The sequence below is a fragment of the Natator depressus genome, chromosome 5 (assembly GCF_965152275.1).
Source record: "Natator depressus isolate rNatDep1 chromosome 5, rNatDep2.hap1, whole genome shotgun sequence".
NCBI classification, from domain to species: domain Eukaryota; kingdom Metazoa; phylum Chordata; order Testudines; family Cheloniidae; genus Natator; species Natator depressus.
The window spans coordinates 59,564,885-59,588,629 of NC_134238.1; the positions used below are offsets into that span (position 1 = coordinate 59,564,885).

Below are 23,745 nucleotides of genomic sequence, written 5' to 3' on the forward strand. Positions count from 1 at the left end.
CGCCCCAGCAGCGGTCCTGGGGTGGCTGGCCCTGGGGAGCGCCCCAGCAGGGATGACTGGGAGCAGTCAGCCCTTGTTGCCAGCTCAGGGGCTAGCCGTCGGCCCCCGCACTGCCACTGCAGCAGTGTCCTGGGGGCCCCCAGAGCAGCAGTATCTGGGACCCCAGGAGCTGCTAAGTTTTAGTCAGAGGTATTTATTAGTAAAAGTCATGGACGGGTCCCAGGCCATGAATTTTTGTTTATTGCCCATTACCTGTCCAGTGTTAGGATATAGATATTCAGGTCTGTCTGTAAAGGCCTATACTCTAAGAATTTAGGTGTATTCTTATCACTTGGCTAGTTATAGAGGTATAAAAGAATCAAAATCACTTTCTGCCAGTGTAAGGTCCGTCTCCTACTGTGACAGTCTGAGGCCCTGTTCTTAGGTTAAGGCCTTTGGCTAAGCAGCAGAGGCAGCCATAAACTGGGAAGCGACCGGTCACCTCCTCACATTCCAAACTAGTCACATTGAAAGAAAGTGCTATTGGGTTGTTAGGAATACAATCCTGTCCTGATAATGCCTATCGCCTCCAGAGAAAGGGAAGTGCCTAGAAGATGTAAAAGGAAACTTAGTTTGATAGCATCCTGTCTGGCAAGAACTCGCTTATCAATAGCTGGGATGTGAAATCCTCATTTCTGTGTTTGTTCTATCACTGTAGTCCCCATTTCCCCATTGTTTGTCTGTATAATCTCTGTCTGGTTCTGTGATTGTTTCTGTCTGCTGTATAATTAATTTTGCTGGGTGTAAACTAATTAAGGTGGTGGGATATAATTGGTTACATAATCATGTTACAATATGTTAGGATTGGTTAGTTAAATTTCAGTAAAATGATTGGTTAAGGTATAGCTAAGCAGAACTCAAGTTTTACTATATAGTTTGCAGTCAATCAGGAAGTGATTGGGTGGGGGTGTGGGGGAGAAATGGGAATGGGGAATGGGGGTGGGGAAATTGGAATCATGTTTTGCTAAAAGGGGAAATGGGAACAGGGATACAGGAGTAAGGCTCTGTGGTGTCAGAGCTGGGAAGGGGGACACTAAGGAAGGAAACCGGAATCATGCTTGCTGGAAGTTCACCCGAATAAACATCAAATTGTTTGCACCTTTGGACTTCGGGTATTGTTGCTCTCTGTTCATGCGAGAAGGACCAGGGGAAGTAAGTGGGTGAAGGAATAAGCCCCCTAACATCCATGACTTTTACTAAAAATACCCGACTAAATCTTAGCCTTAGTTATCAGTGACTCGGAAATGGGTAATGCCATTTTTGACATAGAGTGCTACTCTCCTTCCCCTTTTGCCCACTCGTCGTCATCATCATCATCACTCCCATAACCTCATTGGTCGTTGGGGCACCATCACTGATGAGCAACCAACCAATTGTCTCCACCCCTGATGATTGTGTGTCAATGCTTGAGTCTCCGCAAAGTCCATTCCTGTCCACTCTTTTATGTTATCAGTCCATCTCTTCTTCTGTCTACCTCTTCTTCTCTTCCCCTGTACTGTCCCTTGGAGGATGATCTTGGATAGGCCAGATGATCTTGTTACGTGGCCATACTACTTCAGCTTGCACTTCTTCATGGTCGTCAGGAGGTCTTCATATGACCCAGCGCATTGGGTGATGATGTTGCGGACCTCTTCATTAGTGACGTGGTCGAAGTAGGAAATGCCCAGGATTTTACGGAAGCATCTCATCTCTACTACCTGTATTTTCTGTTCAAGTTCTGCCATAAGGGTCCGTGGCTCGCACGCATACTGAAAGATGGAGATGACCAATGTGTGCATCAGTTTCAGTTTGGATTCCAGGGAGATATTCTTATTCCTCCAAATTGGCTTTAGCTTTGCCACTGCTGCTGCTGTTTGCACAGTTCTTGCACGAATTTCTGCCTTGGATCCTTTATCAGTGATGATTGCCCCCAAATACTTGAACTGTTTCACTGTCTCCCGCTCTTGTCCACTGACAGTGGTATGTGAGCTGATCCCATCATGTTTGTTTGTCATCAGGTTGGTTTTCACTGTACTGATTTCCATACCGTATTTTGCGGAGGTTTCATCCAATCATTTCACAAGGTTGGCAAGTTCATCTTCACTGTCTGCCAGGCCATCAATGTCATCAGCGAACTGAAGATTTGAGATTGTTCACCCCCAAATGCTGACTGCATATGTGATCTAGGGCATCAGTCATTATGCGCTCCAAGTAGATGTTGAACAGTGTGGGTGAAAGAAGGGAGCCTTGCCAGACTCCAACAGTGGTGCAAAACCACTCTCCTATTGTGCCATTGACAAGAACTGCACTGCTGGCCTTGGCATACAGTTGTTTAATGGTAAAAATAAGCTTACGACCAACATTGTACTTCTTCATGGTTCCCCAGAGAGTTTTGTGCCATACTCTGTCAAATACCTTTTTGAAGTCAACAAAGACATGGTAGATGTCCTGCTGATGTTATAAGTATTTCTCACCTAGAACATGAAGGTTGAAAATCAGTTCTGTGGTACTTCTTCCAGTAGGAAAGCCAGCCTGTTCTTCAGCAATGATATTGTCTGCTTGTGGCTTCAATCTGTTCACTATGACTTTCAACATTTTGACACAATTGCAGGTTGCCTTTCTTTGGCAGAGTAACGATTAGTGACTGTGTCCATGTGGAGGGCCACTTATCTGTCTGCCAGATCTTGTTGCAGATCTTGGTGAGTACATCTATTACTATTTCTCCTCCGAATTTCATCAGTTTGGCTGGGATGTTGTCAATACCTGTAGCCTTTCCATTCTTGAGTGATTTCACAGCTGTCTCCCCTTCTTCGCGTAGTATTGGAAAGTCCTACTCCTCCTCTATTGAATCTGGGCTGTCTAAGACACTAGAATCTCCATTTGTCTGGCGGTTATATAGATCAGAGCAGTAGTTTGTCCGCTATTGATGATGTCCCTTTCTTCTGTAAGACTATTCCCTTCTTTGTCTTAGATTACGTTAGCTTTGATCCATCTCTCCTTTGTCAGATCTTTTACAACCTGGGAGGCTCGTTTGCTGTTTTTATTATTGATACACTCTCTAATTTTAGAACATTGTTTTTCAATCCATATCTCCTTGGCCATTTTCATTCCTTTCTTGATCTTTCTGCCAATCACTCTGTATTTATCAGCTCCTTCAGTGCTGTTCTTGTCTCTCTCTTAAGTTCTCTTCTAATGTCACACGTTTGTAGTATTTCATTTGTGACCCATGGTTTTAGTCTTCTTACGATGTTTTACCAAGGATGTCCGTTGCTGCCTCATTCATTACAGCACTGAAATTGTTGGTCATTGTTTCTACGTCTTCCTCTAGAGCAAGCAGCGCGGGGCAAATTTTCCACCGATCGTTGCTTGAAATGACTCTCCAATGTTTTGGTCTCGGAGTCTTTCTAAATCAAACTTGGTTCTGGTGAATTTTGGCCTGACGATTTTCCTTAGCCACAGGCAAAAATTTAGCATCACAAGGTCGTGCTCACTTCCAATATCCGCACCGGGGAAGCTCCTTGTTTTAGCTCTGTTTAATCCCAGAATGAAATCAGTTTTGCACCATGATGTAGTCTATCTAGCTGTGATGTAGACTATTAAGTGCGTGCCATGTTGATCGTCTGGATGCTTAATGTGTTTGCAAGAACCAGATTTTTATAGCTGGCAAACTCCAAAAGTCTCAGTCCTCTCTCATTGATTACCGCATTACAGAAAGGGCCACAATAATCTCGCCAATCTGCCTGTGTATCAGTACCCACTTTAGCATTCCAACCTCCTTGTACAATCAGGATATCTTTCTTGTGTACCTTATCGATGGTGTCTTGGAGCTGATTGTAAAAGTCTTCAGTTTGCTCATCGTCATAGTCTGTTGTAGGGACTTAGACTCGTACCACTGTGATATTAAACAGTACTGCCTTTAGACGGATGTAAATAAGCCTGCTGGACATTGGGCGGCATCCTAATACTGAATTCTTGATATCTTTATGCACAAAAAATTCTACACCGTTGACATATTTGTCCTCTCCACTGTATTAGAGTACATGGCCACCTTCTGTTAGTGCCTCTCCAAAGTTCTTCCATCTGACCTCAGAGACTCCTAGGAGGTGCCAGGTGTATTGTTTCATTTCGTACTTGAGTTGTTTCAACCTCCTTACATTCCATGTGGCTATGGTGATGTTATCTCTTCCATGGATCCTCTTTGTTGGGGTAACACCAGCAGTATACTTGTCCCATCTGCCCTGGTGGGAGGGAGACAGTATGGTCATTATTAGCCCGGGCTGCAATCAATCCGGTATAGACATCGTTGACTTGCTCATCATATGGTGTGTCTTGGGCAAATTTCTAACCTGGTGAAGCCCATCCCTCTCCCCCTTTTAGTCGCCTCTTACGACATGCAGGAGGAGCAGTGGACCTATTCTGTCCCCGGACCCACAGGGGAACTTTTGCACACTCAATCCTTCCTAAATAGGCTATAACCATTGATTTTTAACATCCCAGTCATGGTTAATCATCCCATTGGTTTTAGTTATATCAACTAGATCACATTTATGTTCATAAGAGGAATTCAGATTGCTCATTTGTTTGTTATCCAGACTCCTAGTATTGGTGTATAGGCAATTCAAAAAATTTCTTCTCTTCATGTGCTTTGGTTCCTTGATTAATTTTGTTCTCAACATCTCAATATTGTGCTAAGTGCTCTTATCGTCCCTCTTTTTACCCTTCCCTTTTGCTATTTGCTTAATGCCCTCCTGAATACTCTAGCTAGCTTTTCCCAAAAGAGACTGGTTCCCCTTCTACTGAGATGGAAGCCACCCAAGCTATACAGCCCCTTCTCCCCATAAAGAGTGGACCAGTGTTCCACAAACCCAAAACCCTCCACCCCTTACCGAGCCAGTAGTTCCCTTATGCATATCAGTATTTCTGACCCTACTGGGCCCTGTGTGGAATACACCACACCAGAAGACCAGTGTCATCTTCCTAATCCTGGGCTAGATTCCTTTTTCCACCTCACAACGGGGCTTTACCACCAGCTCAATATGTTCCTCTGCCAGCTCTAAACAGATTATTATTCAAGTGCTTGTTCATGTCCATTTCAATGTAGGTGTGTGCTCGCTCCAAATGCCAGAAAGTTTAAGTTCTTTTAGGGAGCAGAAAGCCATCCACTAGAGCTATGTACCTGGAAAAGTGGGAAAGATTCTTGATCTGGTTGGCGCAGAAAGGTGTCTCATCCACATGGTCATCAGTGCCTTTCATTCTGGACTACTTGCTACACCTGAAGCCGCAAGGGCTATCGGTGTCATTGATTAGAGTCCACCTGTATGCAGTTTTGGTGTGTCACCTGTGGGTGAAGGGCCAGTCTGTCTTTGAAAACCAATCTGCAGTCTGTTTCTCAAGGGTTTAACAGACTATGCCCCCAGGTATGTCAATCACTCCCACCCTGGGATCTCAACCTGGTATTGTCGAGACTCATGGGTTCCCCATTCGAGCCATTGGCAACGTGTCTTCTGCTCTACTTGTCCTGGAACGTGGCCTTCCTGGTGGACACAACTTCAGCTAGAAGGGTCTCCTAGATTAGGATCCTTACTTCGGAACCTCCGTACATGGGATTCTTCAAGGACAAGGTCCAGCTGCATCCTCAACCAGCCTTCCTCCTGAAGATGGTTTCACAGTTCCATAGTAACCAGGACATATTCCTTCTGGTCTTCTATCCAAAACTGCATGCCAAAAACAGGAGTAGAAACTTTTCTCACTAGATGTCAGATACACACTGGCCTTCTACACAGGACTAAATTGTTTTGGAAAACGACTCAACTTTTTGTGGATGTTGCAGACTGGATGAAGGGTCTCCCAGTCTCAGCCCAGAGAATCTCATCGTGGATCACTTCCTGTATCCACACATGCTACAGCCTGGCGAAGGTCCCTGCTCCAGTTCTGACCACACGTACTACAAGGGCACAAGCATCTTCAGTTGCATTTGTGGTATATGTCCCTATCCAGGACAACTGTAGAGCGGCAACATGATCTTCGGTCCACACTTTTGCGTCTCACTATGCCATCACTCAGGAGGTTAGAGATGAGGCTGAGTTTGGCAGAGCAGTCCTACAGTCTGCTTGTCAATGAACTCCAGACCTTTCCCCTACATCTGCTTGGAAGTCACTTACATTAGAATGGACATGAGCAAGCACTCAAAGAAAAAGGGTCACTAACCTTCCATAACTGTTCTTCGAGATGTGTTGCTCATGTCTATTCCAAACTCCCTCTTCCTGCCCCTCTGTTAAAGTTAGCTGGCAAGAAGGAACTGAGGAAGTGGCGGGTCGGTAGGGCCCTTTATACCATCATCATGAAAGCGTGACTTCAGGGGGCACCAGAGCTTACCTGACTGGTACCACTGAGGGAATACTTTCTGGCAGCAGTGCTCGGAGCAAGCACACACCTATATTGGAATGGACATGAGCAACACATCTCAAAGAACAACAGTTAAGGAAGGTTAGTAACCATTTTATCATGGCTCTGATGAAGAATTTTCAAGCAGAGAACCATCCTGCCCCAGCTCACATATCGTTTTCATCCTCAGATAAAGCTGTAGTTTCCAAGACATCTAAAAGACATGACTACAAGATATTCCAGGACATGTTGCATATAATGACTGCCACATTGGAGATTACCGTGGACATAGTTCAGGGGAAAAATAATCACTCAAGCTCTGGAACATCATCCACACTTTTTGATTCCTGGAAGTCTTGCAATACTCATCATAAGGGACTTTTAGAGCTGTCTAAATTGCTCTGGCAGATGCCTGCCTCCCTGTCATCAACTTTGAAGAGAGGAGACCGGCACTTGAGGTTCTTTCCTAGGTTTTCAAGCAATTTTATACATACTCCATAGCGGGATCATTAATTGTCACTGTGGCTAATGAGAGGTCGAGACGAAGCCAATGAAAGGTGACACCAGAAGAGAGAGAACTCCCAAAAATTAAATTTGGACAAAAAATTATTTCACAACAGTCCTCTAAATGAGAATTGCCAACTACCAATACCTGTTGGCAAATTATGATTATGTGAATTGGGATTCTATGGTTAAATTCTCATTTCAGGACAACAGAGAAGAACTTACTCTCTTATTGCTGAAGATCAGCTTCTAGCATGCACATCCCTCCAAGCAGCCCTTGATGCTATGGATACAGCCTCTAGATCTCTGGTGACTTCAGTTGCTGTGAGGAGATCCTTGTGGCTCCACTCTTCAGGAATCCCTAAAGAAGTTCAAGTAAGAATTGAACATCTCCCACCTGAGGAATATGAACTCTTATACTTTCTGAAGGACTCACATGCCACAACATGATCCTTAGGGATCTATACTCCTGTACACAGTGAAAGAACTTTGCCTCTGCTGTGATGGAGGCTTGATCTTTTTCATGTTTTTTTCCAGACCCTCCACCCAACCCATCCTCATCATTTTTCGAGGACTCTTCTAACAACGGTGTGTTACATCAGGATGTGCAGTCACTTCTAAACTTTGGAGCAGTGGAAGAAGTTCCTTAAGAATACCGGGAAAGTAGTTTCTCATTTTTTTTATTCCCAAAAAGAAAAGTGTCTGGCATTTATTCTGGATCTGAGCCAATTAAACACCTTCATAGACTCACTCATTGACTTTAACGCCAGAAGGGATTCTCGTGATCATCTAGTCTGACCTCCTACACATTGCAAACTGCATAACCTTGTCCACCTACTCCTGTAATAGGTCCATAACCACAGGCTGAGTTACTGAAGTCCTCAAATCTCGATTTAAAGACTTCAAGTTACAAAGAATCCTCCATTTACTTTAGTTCAAACCAGCAACCACCATGCCCCATGCTGCAGAGGAAGGTTAAAATCTCTGCCAGTCTGATCTGGGAGGTGGTGGTCAGTTAGAGCCTGGACATATGGGTGAGACCCACCAGTCAGATATCTTGGAAAGAATTTTTGGTAGTAACTCAGAGCCCTCCCCATCTAGTGTCACATCTGTGACTGTTGGAAACTTTTGCTAGTGACAGTCGCTGAAGGGCAATATGCCATTGTATGCAATCTCATCATAAACTTATAAAGCTCAGTCTTGAAACAAGTTAGGTTTTTTGCCCCCACTACTCTCGTTGGAAGTGTATTCCAGAACTTCTCTTCTCTGATGGTTAGAAACCATCACTTCTCTGATTTCAAACCTACACTTATTGATGACCAGTTTATGTCCATTTGTTCTTATGCCAACATTGACCTTACATTTAAATGAACTCCTCTCCCTTGCCTGTGTTTATCCCTCTGATGTATTTATAGGCAGAAATCATATCTCCCCTCAGTATTTGATTTGATAGGCTAAAAAAGGTCAAACTCCTTAAGTCTTCTCTTGTAGGTTCTTTATTCCTCTAATCATCCTAGTAGCTCTTCTCTGCACCTATTCCAGTTTGACTTCATCTTTCTTAAACATGGGAGACCAGAATCTATCTTCATTGCATGTAAGGGTTGTGGAAGTCTGTATATATGCTAGTCAGACCTCACCTGGATATATTAGTACATGTTCCACCAGAATTTCTGCCATCACTAAATTGATGGAAGGACCCTCTAAAAGTCTACTAGGGAATGCTAGTCTCCACTCCATTACGATCAAAGACATTCATTACATATGCCTCCAAACTATGATGGGGAACCCATTTGGATGACCTTCAAATGAAAGGTATGTGTACTCCTTCAGGAAAAAATACTCCACATAGAAAATGTCTTTGGAGCTAAGAACTATATGCTGGGTGTGCACAGCTTTCTTCATGCTTCTTGAAGGACTGACCATCAAAATCATGATGGACAATACTACAAATATGTTTTACATATACAAGCAGTGGGGCGGAGGTGGGAGAGCAAGATGCACCTCTCTGTGTCAGCAGGCTGTGCATCTGTGAATTTTTCTTATCTGCAAGAGCCAAGTGGGGTCAACCAACCAGAGAAAATGGAAGGTGTCAAAAGTTCTGCTCCAGAGGGGACAAAGTTCGGGATCCAATAAATTTATAGTCACATGATCCCTAGACCTGATGTAAGATGACTCTCCAATTCCATTAATCCTGAGAGTTCTCAGGAAGCTCAGGCAGGACTCTGTTAGAATAATCCTGGAAGCTCCAGCATGACTGAGACAGTTCTGGTACTCAGAGCTAAAGAATCTATCCTCCAATACAGTTACTTCCCCAGCCAGAGGCAAAATCACAGAAGCATGATCAAATGGTTCATCTGAATCCATGGTCCCTGCATCTTGAAGTATAGATGCTGGCTGGCTGGCTGGCTGACAGTGGAAAGATCCTGGATCCGGCCCATAGTGTTTCCACTTTGGATGTAATCCTCTAGAGACACTGCAGAAAAAGTACAGCAAAATCCTGGAGCTTCACAGACAAGTCTGAGCTGCCTGCAGGCTTCCCAAAAATCTCATAACTGGGAAAATGCCATTTCCAGAAAGGAAGTAATTCAGGAAAGGCATTTCTGTTCTAAATCTACTTGCCCTCTTCTAATGAAGATCCCTTACACAAAAACTGAGGGTACATTTACACTGCAATAAAAGACCTGTAGCAGCTGGTCCAGGTCGGCTGACTTGGGCTCATGAGGCTTAGCCTGTGGGTTATAAAATTGTAGTGTAGACATTCGAGCTTGAGCTGGAGCTCAGGATCTCAGACCCCATGAAGTCAGAGGGTCTCAGAACCCAGGCTCCAGCCCAAGTCTGAGCGTCTACAGGGCAATTTTATAGCCCTGCAACCCAAGCTTCATGAACCCGAGTCAGCTGACCTGGGCTCTGAGAGTCGGTGCTGGGTTTTGTTTTTTTTTTTTAATCACCGTGTAGACATATCCTCAAAATACTGAACTTAACAGAAAACCTTGTTACTTTAACCAAATACACATTGTATTCAAATGTAGCATTTAATTTATTAATTTGGAGGAGGAGGGAAAGTGTTCTAAATGCCTTCATATGGAATATGACATTTGTAAAAACAGGTGATAAAAGATTTGGTTATAAACAATGTTGAGCATATTTGGGGGAGGGGAGTCAGCCTCCATCTCCACCTTTGTTACAATCATTGGACGTTCTTGATATTGAATACCATTAACATATGTGTCAGCATCATGACAGCATAGCATTCATCCAGGATTTGCTACTGCACCGTGTTGCTTTTGTTATATGCCTTCCTGGCTAATGTTTCATACTTTTTTTTTTTTTTTAATATGGATGGTATTATATTGTCCCATCTGAATTTCTGAAGATTATCACTAGTGTAACTTCCTTGAATAAATACTTTCCTTTTCAAATATCTTAGCATAACTGTTATGCAGATTGTATCAGAGATAGTCTTTTATTTAAAAATGATTGATTTAATATTTTAAGCAGATTCACTTTTTAAAACCTGATGAGCGGTGTCACAAAAACTATGCTTGTTAGCTACTGGATTATATGTTGTTTGTAAATTGGCAGTTTTAATCATTTAATTTATGAATTAGCAGTAATAAGGAAAGAAATCCAGCAGGGGCATGAACTATGATTTCGCCGCCTTTGATATGGCTCATGTATCTATCTTTTATTTATTTGTCTGTCTAATTTTTCCCCAACCTAGACTTTTCAACACAGGAATTAAAAATGTTCATTTGTTCCATACCATCTCTCTGGCTTCAAATGTTTGTTGCAGAGGCAGTCTTTAAAAATTTATGTTTACGGAGGAACATTACTATATCTGCCAAACCTCTTTCTCTTCACAAAATAGTAAGTAGCATTTGTACTGTTTGATACTGAACTACATTTTGGAATGTAATATGACTAACCGACTAATGAGATGGAATTCTGGAAACCAATAATTTTTACTTATTTGCCTTCTCCTTGTCCTAGACCACAGTTAGAGGAGATATGCATTGCCTGTGTCGCATTCCATCCTTGGAGAATCCAAAGCGTTTAAATGAAAAATAATATTAGGTTTGGGTTTATCCTGGCACAGATCTGAGATCATAGTTCAAATATGGATATGATTTTTTTTCTTACAAAGCAATTCTTAGTGACAACTGTCTTGTTAAGGTGGCAGCCTACACCATCAGATAAAGTGAAAAACATTAAAAATAATCTTTTTTCATTGCAATATTAAATTCCAGGTGTAGGAATATGCCCAATTTTGTGTGAAAAGTAAATACTGAAAAAAGGCAATTCTATCCACTATATTATTCCCAAACACAACTTTGTTTCATGATTCAGAACAGCAGTGTTCCATCTAAATTTTCTTCTGTTAATGTTCCATCTTCTGCTTCTGTCAAAGTTGCTACCTTCACATCACAATTTCTGGTGCTTGGGTATGGAATGTCAAGACTGTCTTCAAATCCCCAACTAAATCATCCCAGCCCAAAAAATTAAAACCTCTAAGGAAGGAGATTCCACCACCTCCCTAGGTAACCCATTCCAGTGCTTCACCACCCTCCTAGTGAAAAAGTTTTTCCTAATAGCCAACCTAAACCTCCCCCACTGCAACTTGAGACTACCACTCCTTGTTCTATCATCTGGTACCACTGAGAACAGTCTAGATCCATCCTCTTTGGAACCCCCTTTCAGGTAGTTGAAAGCAGCTATCAAATCCCACCTCATTCTTCTCTTCTGCAGACTAAATAATCCCAGTTCCCTCAGTCTCTCCTCATAAGTCATGTGCTCCAGCCCCCAATTTGTTGCCCTCCGCTGGACGTTTTCCAATTTTTCCACATCCTTCTCGTAGCGTGGGGCCCAAAACTGGACACAGTACTCCAGATGAGGCCTCACCAATGCCAAATAGAGGGGAACGATCACGTTCCTCAATCTGCTGGCAATGCTCCTATTTATACAGCCCCAAATGCCGTTTGCCTTCTTGGCAACAAGGGCACACTGACTCATATCCAGCTTCTCGTCCACTGGAACCCCTAGGTCCTTTTCTGCAGAACTGCTGCCTAGCCACTCGGTCCCTAGTCTGTAGCAGTGCATGGGATTCTTCCTTCCTAAGTGCAGGTCTCTGCATTTGTCCTTGCTGAACCTCATCAGATTTCTTTTGGCCCAATCCTCCAATTTGTCTAGGTCCCTCCCCCCCGCTCTCCTGCTGGTAATAGCTCATCTTAAGTGATCACTCTCCTTACAGCGTGTATAACACCACCCATTTTTTCATGTTCTGTGTATATATAAATCTCCTCACTGTATTTTCCACTGAATGCATCCGATGAAGTGAGCTGTAGCTCACGAAAGCTTATGCTCAAATAAATTGGTTAGTCTCTAAGGTGCCACTAGTACTCCTTTTTCTTTTTGCGAATACAGACTAACACGGCTGCTACTCTGAAACCTACCCTCCAGTGTATCTGCCACTCCTCCCAGTTTAGTATCATCTGCAAACTTGCTGAGGGTGCAATCCACGCCATCCTCCAGATCATTAATGAAGATATTGAACAAAACCAGCCCCGGGACCAATCCTTGGAGCACTCCGCTTGATACCGGCTGCCAACTAGACATGGAGCCATTGATCACTACCCATTGAGCCCGACAATCTAGCCAGCTTTCTGTGCATCTTCTATACAGAACAGTTGCCTTCAGCTTACATATGGATATAGAAGAATTCAAGATAGATTGGAACTTTTTTATGCATTGTTCACCATAAATAGTCTTTAAGCAGAGCACTGGGGAAAGACATATGTAAGCTGATAAAACAAGCTAAGAAATGAACACACAAGCTAGCTTTACCATGTGTAATCAACACATACACAAAGAAAACTCTACTAATGTTTATATAACATAGTCAGCATTATTAAGTCTTCATATGACAATTGCACAGTAAAGTAAATGGAAACATTTTTTCAGTGAATAAGGCAAATTCTCATTCCTTTTGCAAATTTTTCTTGGTCTCAAGGAGATTTCCCCCTCCTCCACAGGGTGGTATTAATTTCTGGCCTAATTTTGCCACCTGAACTCCTGTTGAGTAGTATCTTGTTACCTAAGTAGTCCCACCTTAGCAGTATAAACATTCTTAAACTTTTTTAAAGTAATGGGTGTAGTGATGTGATTGTGGTTGGAGACGGTCTTAAGTAGAGTAAATGCAGCAAAAGATGGAGGGAAAATGAATTGTAATTTCTAATGACCAGTTAAGCAGTACTTCTTTTTCCCTAAACACAGTCATAAAAATTGTAACAAACATATTATTTTTGCAACAGGTTTGTTCCTATTTGCCTGCTTTAGGAGAAGTAGGTATGCATGAGACTGGGAAAGTGCAGAAAGTGAAGAAAAAGAAAATAGGGCAGTGGCCTTGCCCTGAGTCTCAAAGGGCATTACTGATGCTAAATGGTGATAAGCAGAACCAAGCCAAACTGCTGCCTGATCTACCGTAAGTAATACCTATAACATCACCAGTTTTATTCTGCTTTGGGGGACAGCTTCTGACCTGACACATTTCTTGAACTTTATGTGACCTGTGTTGTTGTCTGCAAATTACTGTGACTAGCAGAAAGCTCCATTTTAAACTTGTAACACATCTGGGTAGGTTTTTTTCCTCTCTCGGTTTATATGTATATTGATGCACGTTCATTTCCCTAGGGAAGCATTTTACATTAATAATGGAAAAATGTAAGTATTCACAGAATTATTTTTTTTAAGTCTGATCCCCATATAATTACTGCTTTAAACAAGTATGTACTTTGCCAAATGTTTTTAAAATGCAATTAAGATTAAGTATCAGAGGGGTAGCCGTGTTAGTCTGTATCCACGAAAGCTTATGCCCAAATAAATCTGTTAGTCTTTAAGGTGCCACCGGACTCTTCGTTGTTTTTAATTAAGATTAAATTTCAGACTCTCTAACTTGGAAACACACATTATATGTATGGAGTATAATGATGCTGTAATAAAATTAAATATGTACATATGTTTAATAATTTTCCAAAAAGATTAGTTTAATAAAAATATACTTGTCATTGCTTGATTTCCTTTTAGTGAACTGATCTTCAATAAATTCCCTCCATTATCAAAGAAGTTAAGGATGAAAGCAGAAGTTGAGGTGTCAAACACCAAAGAGAATCGCCACCCTTTGGATGAAGAGATGCACTTTTACAAGACTAATATTAAAGGTATTCTGTATATCTAATTTATGCTAAAAATTTCATATGGTTACAGTCAGTACTTTCAGATTTGATACACTTGCCCTGATGAATGCTGAGCTAAAGTGATGTCCCAAGCCCAAGAAATACTTCCTTGTGTATCATATTAGTTGTTTTCAACATTTGAGAGAGAAATCATTTTATACATGGTGAAATAAAGCTGCTTTCTCTATTCCCCTCCGCCCCACCCCCCCAAAAAAAAATATTAGAGTGTATAGCTTGTGTGAGCTCATTCCAGTCTTGCCCGTCTTACTTTGCTAATCCACCTCAACCTGTACTTGGTAGGATCAACGTCTTCTGATTTGAAAGTATAATTCAGTCTTCATCTCTTTCAGTCCTAGACATTTTGTGAACAAAGACTGAGAAGTATGCTATGTTGCATAGCTGTGTTAAGCATATGGACGGTTTTCTTCCAGGCATTGAGCCCAGACTATGAAATGCATTTGGCTTTTAGTCTTAACTATACTGGAACCCAAGTATCTTAGAATGAAATAGCCCTGCAATAATTCACTCAGGCCTCACTTACTATACAAATTTAATAAAATGCACTTTACACAAATCTATACCTGGCCAGAATCACTTGCTGGAACTGGGTGGGGTTTTTTTGTTTTTGTTTTTTAATCTGAGCCTTACCAATAGTTTTTCTAATACAAATATATCTATCATGTAGACACTTAAGGGAGAACTGAAGTAAAATTGGCACCAAAAAAAAAAGCCCTCATCATTCAAGATTTTATATTCAGTAGTGTATGTCTCAAACAATGAAGGACAAAAAATTCACCCCATTTTGGGGTTTAAAAAAAAAAAATTTCATCAGTATCAGAGCCAGGCCATGCATTTTAAAAATTGGTGCCCTTTCCCTTTACTGCTTCTGTAAGTAAAATTAATGTGAATGATTATAAAGGCAAAATGAACTAGAGGAATAGGGCAGAAAATGGTCAACTCTTCATCTTCTCCATCTCTCTACCAAAATCTCAAGTAGCATCTCAATAAAAATAAAAATTCTACTGAAAAGAACTAGTAGGGAACTGACAGTTGTACTTTAATGTGTGCATTAAATATTGTAAAAATACACTGTCTTGGTACTATTGTATAGATTGAGAAAATTAGTCTGATATATATTTCATTTCTGACCTGTTTGCTGTTGCATCTTCAGTCAGCTTGCATCAAGATTTTGATCTGGCTTTTGTTCAGATATAATCACTTATTGAAAACAAATTTATACATACCGTAGGCCTGAAGTTCTTACCATGTATTCATTAACTGTGTCTTTACTTATACATAGCAGTTCAGTCTCTTGCTATTCAGTTTGTCACCTTTGTTTCAGCTTTAAGTGGTACCTTGCCTCTGTGGACAATTTTTTTTTCCCTTGTGGGTTTTTTTTTTTTAAATGACTCTCTCTCTCTCTCTCTCTCTCTCTCTGCGCTATGGTAGCCAAGTCAGACAGCCTATTGAGAAACAGCAAACCATCTGTTAAAGGATTTGAAATTCTGAATTATACTTGAATGTGTAGAGGCACTCGTGCTTAGCCAGAAACATTCATTTGAATTAAGCTATAAATGCTGTGTAAAAAGAATCATACATTTAACGTAGGTTCATGAATAAATTTAAGGGACGGCAACTGCACGCTAAACTTTTATTGCTTGAAAACCCAGTATTTTTGGTGTTCTGTGATCATTCAGTGCTTTTATAGTGTGATTGAAGCTTTAAACCTTGAATTGGGGGGTGATAATTCCACTGTTAAACCTTTTGCAGTACAATTTCATTGCTGGATCTGTGACGGAACAGAAGCTCTGTGGGTTTTAAAAAAAAAATTTTTTTTAAGATGTTTAAACAGGACAAAGGAAAATCTTACTCATTATTGAATTTTCTGGCATGCAGCCAGATCTCCTAGTTGAGTATTTTCTTTAGTTGCTATCTTGCCTAGTCTAGTATAATCTATTATTTTTTTATGGTAGGAGAGACAGCCCTGCATATAGCTTGCATAAGAAACAAAGTGGAGAGACTGATTCAGCTTCTCCCTTTCCCTGGAACAGACATTAATGTTAAAGGTAAGCATGTTGATTTTCTCTACTGAACCAACCAAATAATTAAACCAACCAAATAATTTTAGTATTTTCATTTTGAAATACAAAGTTCACCTTTTAGAAATACTTAAAGAAAATCTTAATTGTTTTAATAATATGGAGTCATGACTTAAAGCACAGGTTTTATGAACAGCTAGCCTGTAACTAAAGTCCAACCATGTTTTATATTAAGTCATAGGTGAAGTCTTAAAAATTTTCCATGTGTTTTTGAATGAATTTCTTTTTATTATTTTAAAATGGGATTAAACTTCAAATGTTAAAAGGTAAGTGTGGTGCCAGTTAGCAGAAAAAAAGTAGTGCTGTTTAATGAATCAGAATTATAATATTATGAACAGTTTACTACTACTTTTGCTCTTTTAAAACTTCACTTGATTTATAATTCAGACTATGCTGGCTGGACGCCTTTGCATGAAGCCTGTAACCATGGTAGCACAGTGTGTGTCCGTGAAATTTTGCAGCGTTGTCCAGAGGTAGACCTGCTCAGTCAAGTGGACGGGGTGACTCCTTTGCATGATGCACTGTCAAACGGACATGTAGAAATTGGCAAACTGCTACTTCAGCATGGGGGTGAGTGTATTTATGCTAAGCTGGTTTTAAGAAAGTGTCCAGTGTTAAATGAGTCCATATGAAGTTCACAATATCCTTCTTTGCTGATGGTTAAAATGCAATACTATTTTAAAAGAAATGTTTAAAATAAACTTTAAAAGCTGTTTTGGTCACTATAGATAAAATCCTTATGATTTTTTCACTTATTCAGATTCTCATAAATATGTATGTGAAATATAATATATCCTTGACTTGTAAATTCTTTTCAGGGTTTGAGTGGTTTGATTTTTTTTCTTTGTTTAAAATGTTTTATACTCCCATGATGAGTTAGAGAGTTATATTCTGAAAGATTTTAGAGAGTGAACATAAAGATTACCCAGTTACCAAGCAAATCTACAGAATTTTTTTATTGTTTTAATCTATATTGCAATGATTTCTATAGAGATTTGCTAGTCTAGTTTTCTAGGTCGTGTTTATAAATTTAAATGAAAACTTGCTCAGTATTTATGAAAATGATTATCTTTAAAGAATACAGTTTGCTGACAAACTAGCTGAAGAAAGGGCATTTTGTAGTTGTCATAACTGCTGTTTGGGGAGAGGGGTACCAATAGGAGGGAGACCATAGTTTAACACGCATACATTGCTCCCAATACAATTTACAATGCATGCTTTTAATAATTTTTTTCTTTAGTGACAGGATTCTTAGATCATGTCTTGATAAATGCTATACCAGCTGAATTAACTTACTGTGTTCATGAACAAAGCTCATGTAAAAAATTGACTGTTTTAAAAAAGACAGTTGATGTCTCATCTGCTAAAACAAAGATTTATGTTGCTTGTACTGTTCATACCTACTTCGTGTCAATCTAATCTCTATGCATTATATCCCATGTCCAAATCTTTGTGATAGTGATCATTCTGCACATAACCACATAAGGCAAAAGAATGCACTGTATTTAGATGACTTATAACTTAATTCAGCTAGAGACAAAATTATGTTTGGTTTTTGGAATTATAAGACTTCTGTATTTACAGTCTTCTCCTGCCCCCTAAAGGCTACTTCTGTGTCTGTTGGGCAGACATCATCTCTTAATCAATACATTCTTCTGCTGTTCTACCTCGGTATGTTTGATGAGCTTCAGTGCTGTGGCTCCCAGGTGTTTTATTTGTCTACTCACCCATGTATCTGACATGCCAAGCCAGTATGTGGCCTCCCTTCAACTGGTCTAAGTGATACAAGAGCCAATATTATAGTAAGCCCAACTCTTCAATAGAAAATGGCATTGCACTGACAGATGTGCATTTTTCCTGAGCCTTTGTGAAGAATAGGTAGTGGATGATCCTCTTGTCCTCGGGGAGATCTACTTGCACTTGCATTCATCAAGGTCTTCTGGCAATTGTACAGACTGCATGCAGCCTTATCTTTGCCTTTGTCAGATTCTAGGTTTTGGCCTGTCAACCAGTTTGACACCATGGTTGTGGGAACTGCATTACACATTCATCTTAGATTCACTAAGGCTTGGTAGCTGTAATTTGGAGCATTTCTGCATTAACTTTCATTTTCTCTTTCTCTCTCTAGTATTCAGATTTTTACAAGGTATTCTCTTTTTCTTCAAAAAGGCTTCACTTTGCAAAAGTTATTGTAGCTACTTTACATAATCAGTGTTAGATTAAAACTGTATTATAGTTAAAGAAGCATTAAGTAATTTAAAATACTCTAGCTATTGTGGCTAGATTTAGTGTTATGTACATGGTACAATAACCTTCTATTGGAGTTTAAACTGCAATTTACCTTTTCAAAAGATAGGCTAATAGAGACCTTATGTTAAAGAAACTATGCCATTTTACAGCAACCCAAATTTGCAACTTAAATAAGCAGTCTTGAAAACACCATGTGTTGTGCATTAACATATTTCTGGTATGACCATTTAATTTACTTGTGATCAATACATTTGTAAAGTGTTACAAATTTGACAGACTATTTTAGTAATACATTTAGGGATTATTAAAAGGAAGAATCTGACACAGTCTGAAGAGCTAACATGTTGCCTGTTGAAAGTTAATTGAACACAGTTTAATACAATACCTAGCCTCTGTATTGCAGAGATGCTAAAAACAGATATTGTAACTTAGTATTTAGTAGCTGGATTCTCATCTTGCCAGCTGACTTGGTGCATGACCTGGGGAAAAGTTACTTGACCAGCTTGTGCTTTAGCCAGCCCAGCAATAACATAAGGTAAAATCTGGACTTTGCTAATTAATGCTGTATTTGGGCCCAGCTTCTGCAAGAGTATATCAAATAACTGATCACTAGAAATTCTTAATGAAACTGACCACACTGCACCTTAAATCAGCGGAGTGCGGGGAGGGGAGGGAGACGTTGTCTGGCTTGCTGGGGAAAGGGGTATATCAATTTAAGGATTGGGAGGAGAGAGGCACAGACACTGCTGCAAAGGCAGGGTGGGTCAGCACTGTGACACTGACTCATCCCTCAGGAACCAGGGGAGTTGATAAGGGCAAGTCCGGTGGGAGAAGCTCCTTAAAAAACTTAAAGGAGGTGTTTGTTAAAGGAGCTAAACAGGGTGGGGTTCGGGACACCAATGACTGGCATGGCAGGGAGCCAACGCCCCGTTCCTTTATAGCCCACCTTAACCCTCATTCCAGGTGGGGGGATGGTTATATCCCAGCAATGGGTTGTCTGGGACCAGGATGGAAAAGGAGAAGTGGGGGCTGGCAGAAGCCCCCAGGTGGACATCCAATGAACATGGAGTTAGCTGCACTGCACACTTATCTGCTGGGTAGTCCCAGACATCAAATAATAAAGTTGCGTCCTGATTAAACCATATACATATGTCTCCTTTCCTTCTTCCGGTATAGCCGGACAATTAACATTTGCAGCACTTCCAATACAATGCATGTTAGTTTGTATGTTTGCAGTATATTATCACTTAAATTTAAAATAATTAAGATGATTGTGATTTTTTTCCTTTTCCAAATAATATTTTGCTTTTCATATAATATATCAGGTGGTAAACCAAGGCGCTTATAATTCTGTACAAAACTAGGCAATTGACTTGAAATTGCTTACTAACGTGTCTTGACTAGGCAGTCAGTATGTAATTAGTTAATTGTGCCAACATAATTTAGCACTAAAAGAGGTTATTAACAGAACCCCTAGGTGCTGCTCCCTTCCCCCCAAAATAGCAGCACTGCTCAGCTGCTATCTTAAAAATGCTGTTACTATTAATGCTTTATATTTTTCTTGCAGGACCACTGCTCCTACAGCAGAGGGACTTTTATGGGAAATTGCCACTGGATTATGTGGAGTCCCTAGCAGTAAAACAAGAACTTTTGGATATTGTCCACCCAGAAGAGACTGTCAAGGACTTCTATGAACGTGTGGAAAAAGATTTCCACAGCCAGCAAAGAGAACTTTGGTTAATTTTATTTAATAAGTTGTTGCTAAATTTTTGTTCAGTTTATAACTTATCTTCACCCTCTCCTTTACCTTTTAAAGCAGTAGCCCACTTAAATTCACTTCCATTAGTAGCTATTAATGGCTGTAAATTGAAAAGTAGGTCTCTTACTGATTGGTTAGTAGATCTTTATGTTGGAGAGCTACAGACTTTCCAGAAACTTCCAGAGTTTATTCAGGAAATATCCGAGAACCTAAAAAAATCTTTTGGAGAACAGGTACATCCCTTACTGGCAACACTAGAAACTATGGCAATGGCAACTCAGCTGTCTACTTTTCATCTTTCTAACCATTAAGATCAGTTCTATTGGTTCAGTTGTGATAGTTTATCATGGACACTGGCGAGATTCATTCTTGTGGATACAGGAGTACACATGGCACATCCTACGCCAGGCTGGCCTAGTGCTACCTAAGAAATATTCCTTTTGATCCCTTCTGGCATCTTAAAGCGCTGAGCCAAGGCTTCCATAGTCCCACTGAAGGAAGCTGCAGTGTGGAAGTACTGAATAAATGCACCTCCTGGCCACTACCCCTCGGTGGCCAGTGCCATCAACTTTTCAGGCTGAACTGAATGCCTGTGGCTCTCTCAGCAGAGCAGAGTTCACTTGCACCATATCAACCCCTCTTTTTTCCCCTTCTAGCACATTTTCTGTCATGAGGAACTTTGTGCCAGAATTCTTGCTGGTTTCAAGGACGTTGACCCTAAAATTTGTCTGATTTAGACATTACAGTTGGTTACTTTTTTCCAGGGTGTACAGTTATGCCTGCTGTTCTCATGTGACTAACTTTTTGAATAGCTGTCAAATAAATAAAACAAAAATGAAAAAACTACTACTACAGTTATCCATTTTTCTTATATCATCATCCTGGGAAATGCATATCTTTAAAATACATTTAAAAATTTAGCTCAAAAGTTAGTTTTTAAAATTTTGTGTATTTACAGTACCAGTTTACAGTACTTCCCATATTGTCCTTACTGATTTTGTATCAAAGGATATTGACAATGTTTTTCATGCAAATGAGCCATTAAACTTTCTACTAGCTTTCTGTAGTATTGTGGTGCTCACTCATTCATACCTGTATAATGATCAGCTTGACTCAGATCCTCAGCTACATTAGAACTGTGGTTGGCAGAGCTGAATCAGGAAGGGTTAAAAGGAACCAAGCTTCCTTTATGCTTTCCAGATTCCTAAGGCTGCTGTGGCCCAGTTTGGCCTCCAACATAAGTTACACAACCTTGGGGCTTCTCCAAACTATGCTGGCTTGTAATAGCCCTATATAAGTCTGTATCACTGGCAGGGATTGCCAAAGCATGAAATGCTGTGATGACATCCTCAAGCCTGCGGTGGTACTTGTACAGAACTGACATTTTAGTAGCTGGGGGTCTCACCCTGTCAAGATATGGCAGTTTTAAGGTAGCTCCATACTGCTTATTTGAAGTTGGGGTGCCAGCCTCCTTAAAAATTGCAGCCCCATTAATATTAGAATTTTGTCCTCAGTACTAAGAATATATGAATACTAGACAAGATAAATCCTCTAAACTGATAAACTAATCCTCCATCCTAATTTAGGATTGTGTGCTTATAAAGTATTATATTGGCTGTGTTTAGTAATTAATTATACAGAAGGGGCAAATCCTGCCTCCTCCTTCAAATGTACAAAGACTGGTGATTCTGATTCATAAGAGGAAGGGCTGAAGGAGGACAGAATTTGGGGAATCCATACTGTGCTGCCCTGCACAGGGGAATTGAGAATGGGATGGCAATGGGGGATCTGCCAAGATATGGGTACTCTTCACGCCCGACTCAATTTAGGCTGAGGTCTGGGGAAGGAATTCGCCCCATAAAGGAAAATACAAAGAAATGCTGCTTTATAATAAGGATACCTACTGAAATAGTAGGACAAATTATAATTCATTAAAAGATTAAGAATAATCTAAAATCTTAACTGTCAGAGGAGTGGGCTGATTAGTTATGTTTCAATTTGCAGTTCTTTTCTAATAGCAATGTATAGTGTTTAAGAAACTAAAAGAAAAGGGGATAATAGCCATTTCCGGAATTGGTGTTGCTTGACTAGAGGGAATAAGTTACATTGATACAGCTGGCTGAGGCACATTAAAACTTCCGTTTAGCCTTCATGCAATGGAGACAAGAACTCAGCAATAAATCCACTGATGATGCTCAGGCTGGTTTGGTCTTGGAACCAGATATTTATTACAAATGTTCAGTGGTTATTAATGACTGATTATTTTTATTAGGCATGTATATTGAGCAAACTGTTCTAGTGAGGATAAGGAGTCCTCTTAGGTTAGATTTGTTTGTTTTGAGCATTTTGACTTTTCTACACTCTGATACTTTACAATAAAATAAAACTTTGTTGTAGATGAAATGTGATAGCAATTGTAATTTCAGTGTATGCTGTAGTAAACAGGCATAGTGAAAGTGTTCTTATGTACAGATGTTGCAAAGAATGCAAAATATGCCCTTAATTGGTCACATTAGATTTTTTTTTTTTTTTAAATCATGAATTTGAGACTCAGTTACATCATCACGCCATAGCAAGCCACAGCAAAAGGATAGTGGTAATACTCGTAAGGTGTTGGGTCAGACTTCAGAATAAAAAAAATCTTAGATACAGAGATGAAAGCCTTCATGGCTTTTCCTTGACCTGATGGAGATAATTTCTTTCTTGCTTCCTTAAACTTACAATATATTTCCTACCACAGCTACTTGCTATTTTGTCATTTAGTCAGGGCAACAAAAAATAGTACAACTACCAATTCTAAGACCTGTTTATATATAAAATTTATTTCGAGTGTGTCTGTATAGCATATCTGTAGAACTACCATGATTGGTGCTCTCCTGCAAAGCTAAACATGGATAGGAGAGTCTGGGCTGTGCCTGTAAGACAGTGGATCTTATAGTGGCTTTAAGCCATCTTTGCACCACCTGGACCTTGAGCTGCTCCGCTGCACTCTGCGTAATTTAGACAGCCCTGGTGGCCCTGTCAGAATTATGGCAGCCTGTCCTTAGCTGCCTAAGGGCACAGCACAGCCCTGTCTGAAATCTCCGTAATGCTACAAAGTGCAGCCCCTCCTGCAGCATGCCAAGACTGGTCCTCTGAAAGCAACCTTATGACACTTTTCTCCAGTTCCTGCACCACAGGAATCTTTTCCTAGCCAGAGTTTGAAGATAAGAATGATTCCATACCCCAGTGGCTGGGCACTAACCTGAACATAAGAACGGCCATACTAGGTGAGACCAATGGTCCACATAGCCCAGAATCCTGTATTCTGACAGTGGGCAGTGCCAGATGCTTCAAAGAGAGTGAAAAGAATACGGAAATTATCAAGTGATCCACTGTTGTCCACTCCCAGCGTCTGGCAGTCAGATGTTTAGGCACACCCAGAGCATGAGATTGCATCCCTGATCATCTTGGCTGATCATCTTGGCTAATAGCCGTTGATGGACATATCCTCCATGACTTC

General features: G+C 40.4%; 1 protein-coding gene across 1 annotated transcript in view; it reads left to right on the plus strand.

The window, feature by feature from the left end:
* Positions 1-21,212, plus strand: part of SLF1 (SMC5/6 complex localization factor 1) — a 66,251-nt gene extending 45,039 nt beyond the window's left edge. The window contains exons 13-18 of the mRNA XM_074952852.1: positions 10,628-10,773; positions 13,215-13,384; positions 13,987-14,120; positions 16,109-16,201; positions 16,622-16,804; positions 20,052-21,212. Of these exons, the coding sequence (XP_074808953.1) occupies positions 10,628-10,773; positions 13,215-13,384; positions 13,987-14,120; positions 16,109-16,201; positions 16,622-16,804; positions 20,052-20,554 (1,229 nt within the window). The 3' untranslated portion in view covers positions 20,555-21,212. The remainder of the gene's footprint in view (positions 1-10,627; positions 10,774-13,214; positions 13,385-13,986; positions 14,121-16,108; positions 16,202-16,621; positions 16,805-20,051) is intronic.
* Positions 21,213-23,745: the final 2,533 nt, after the last annotated feature.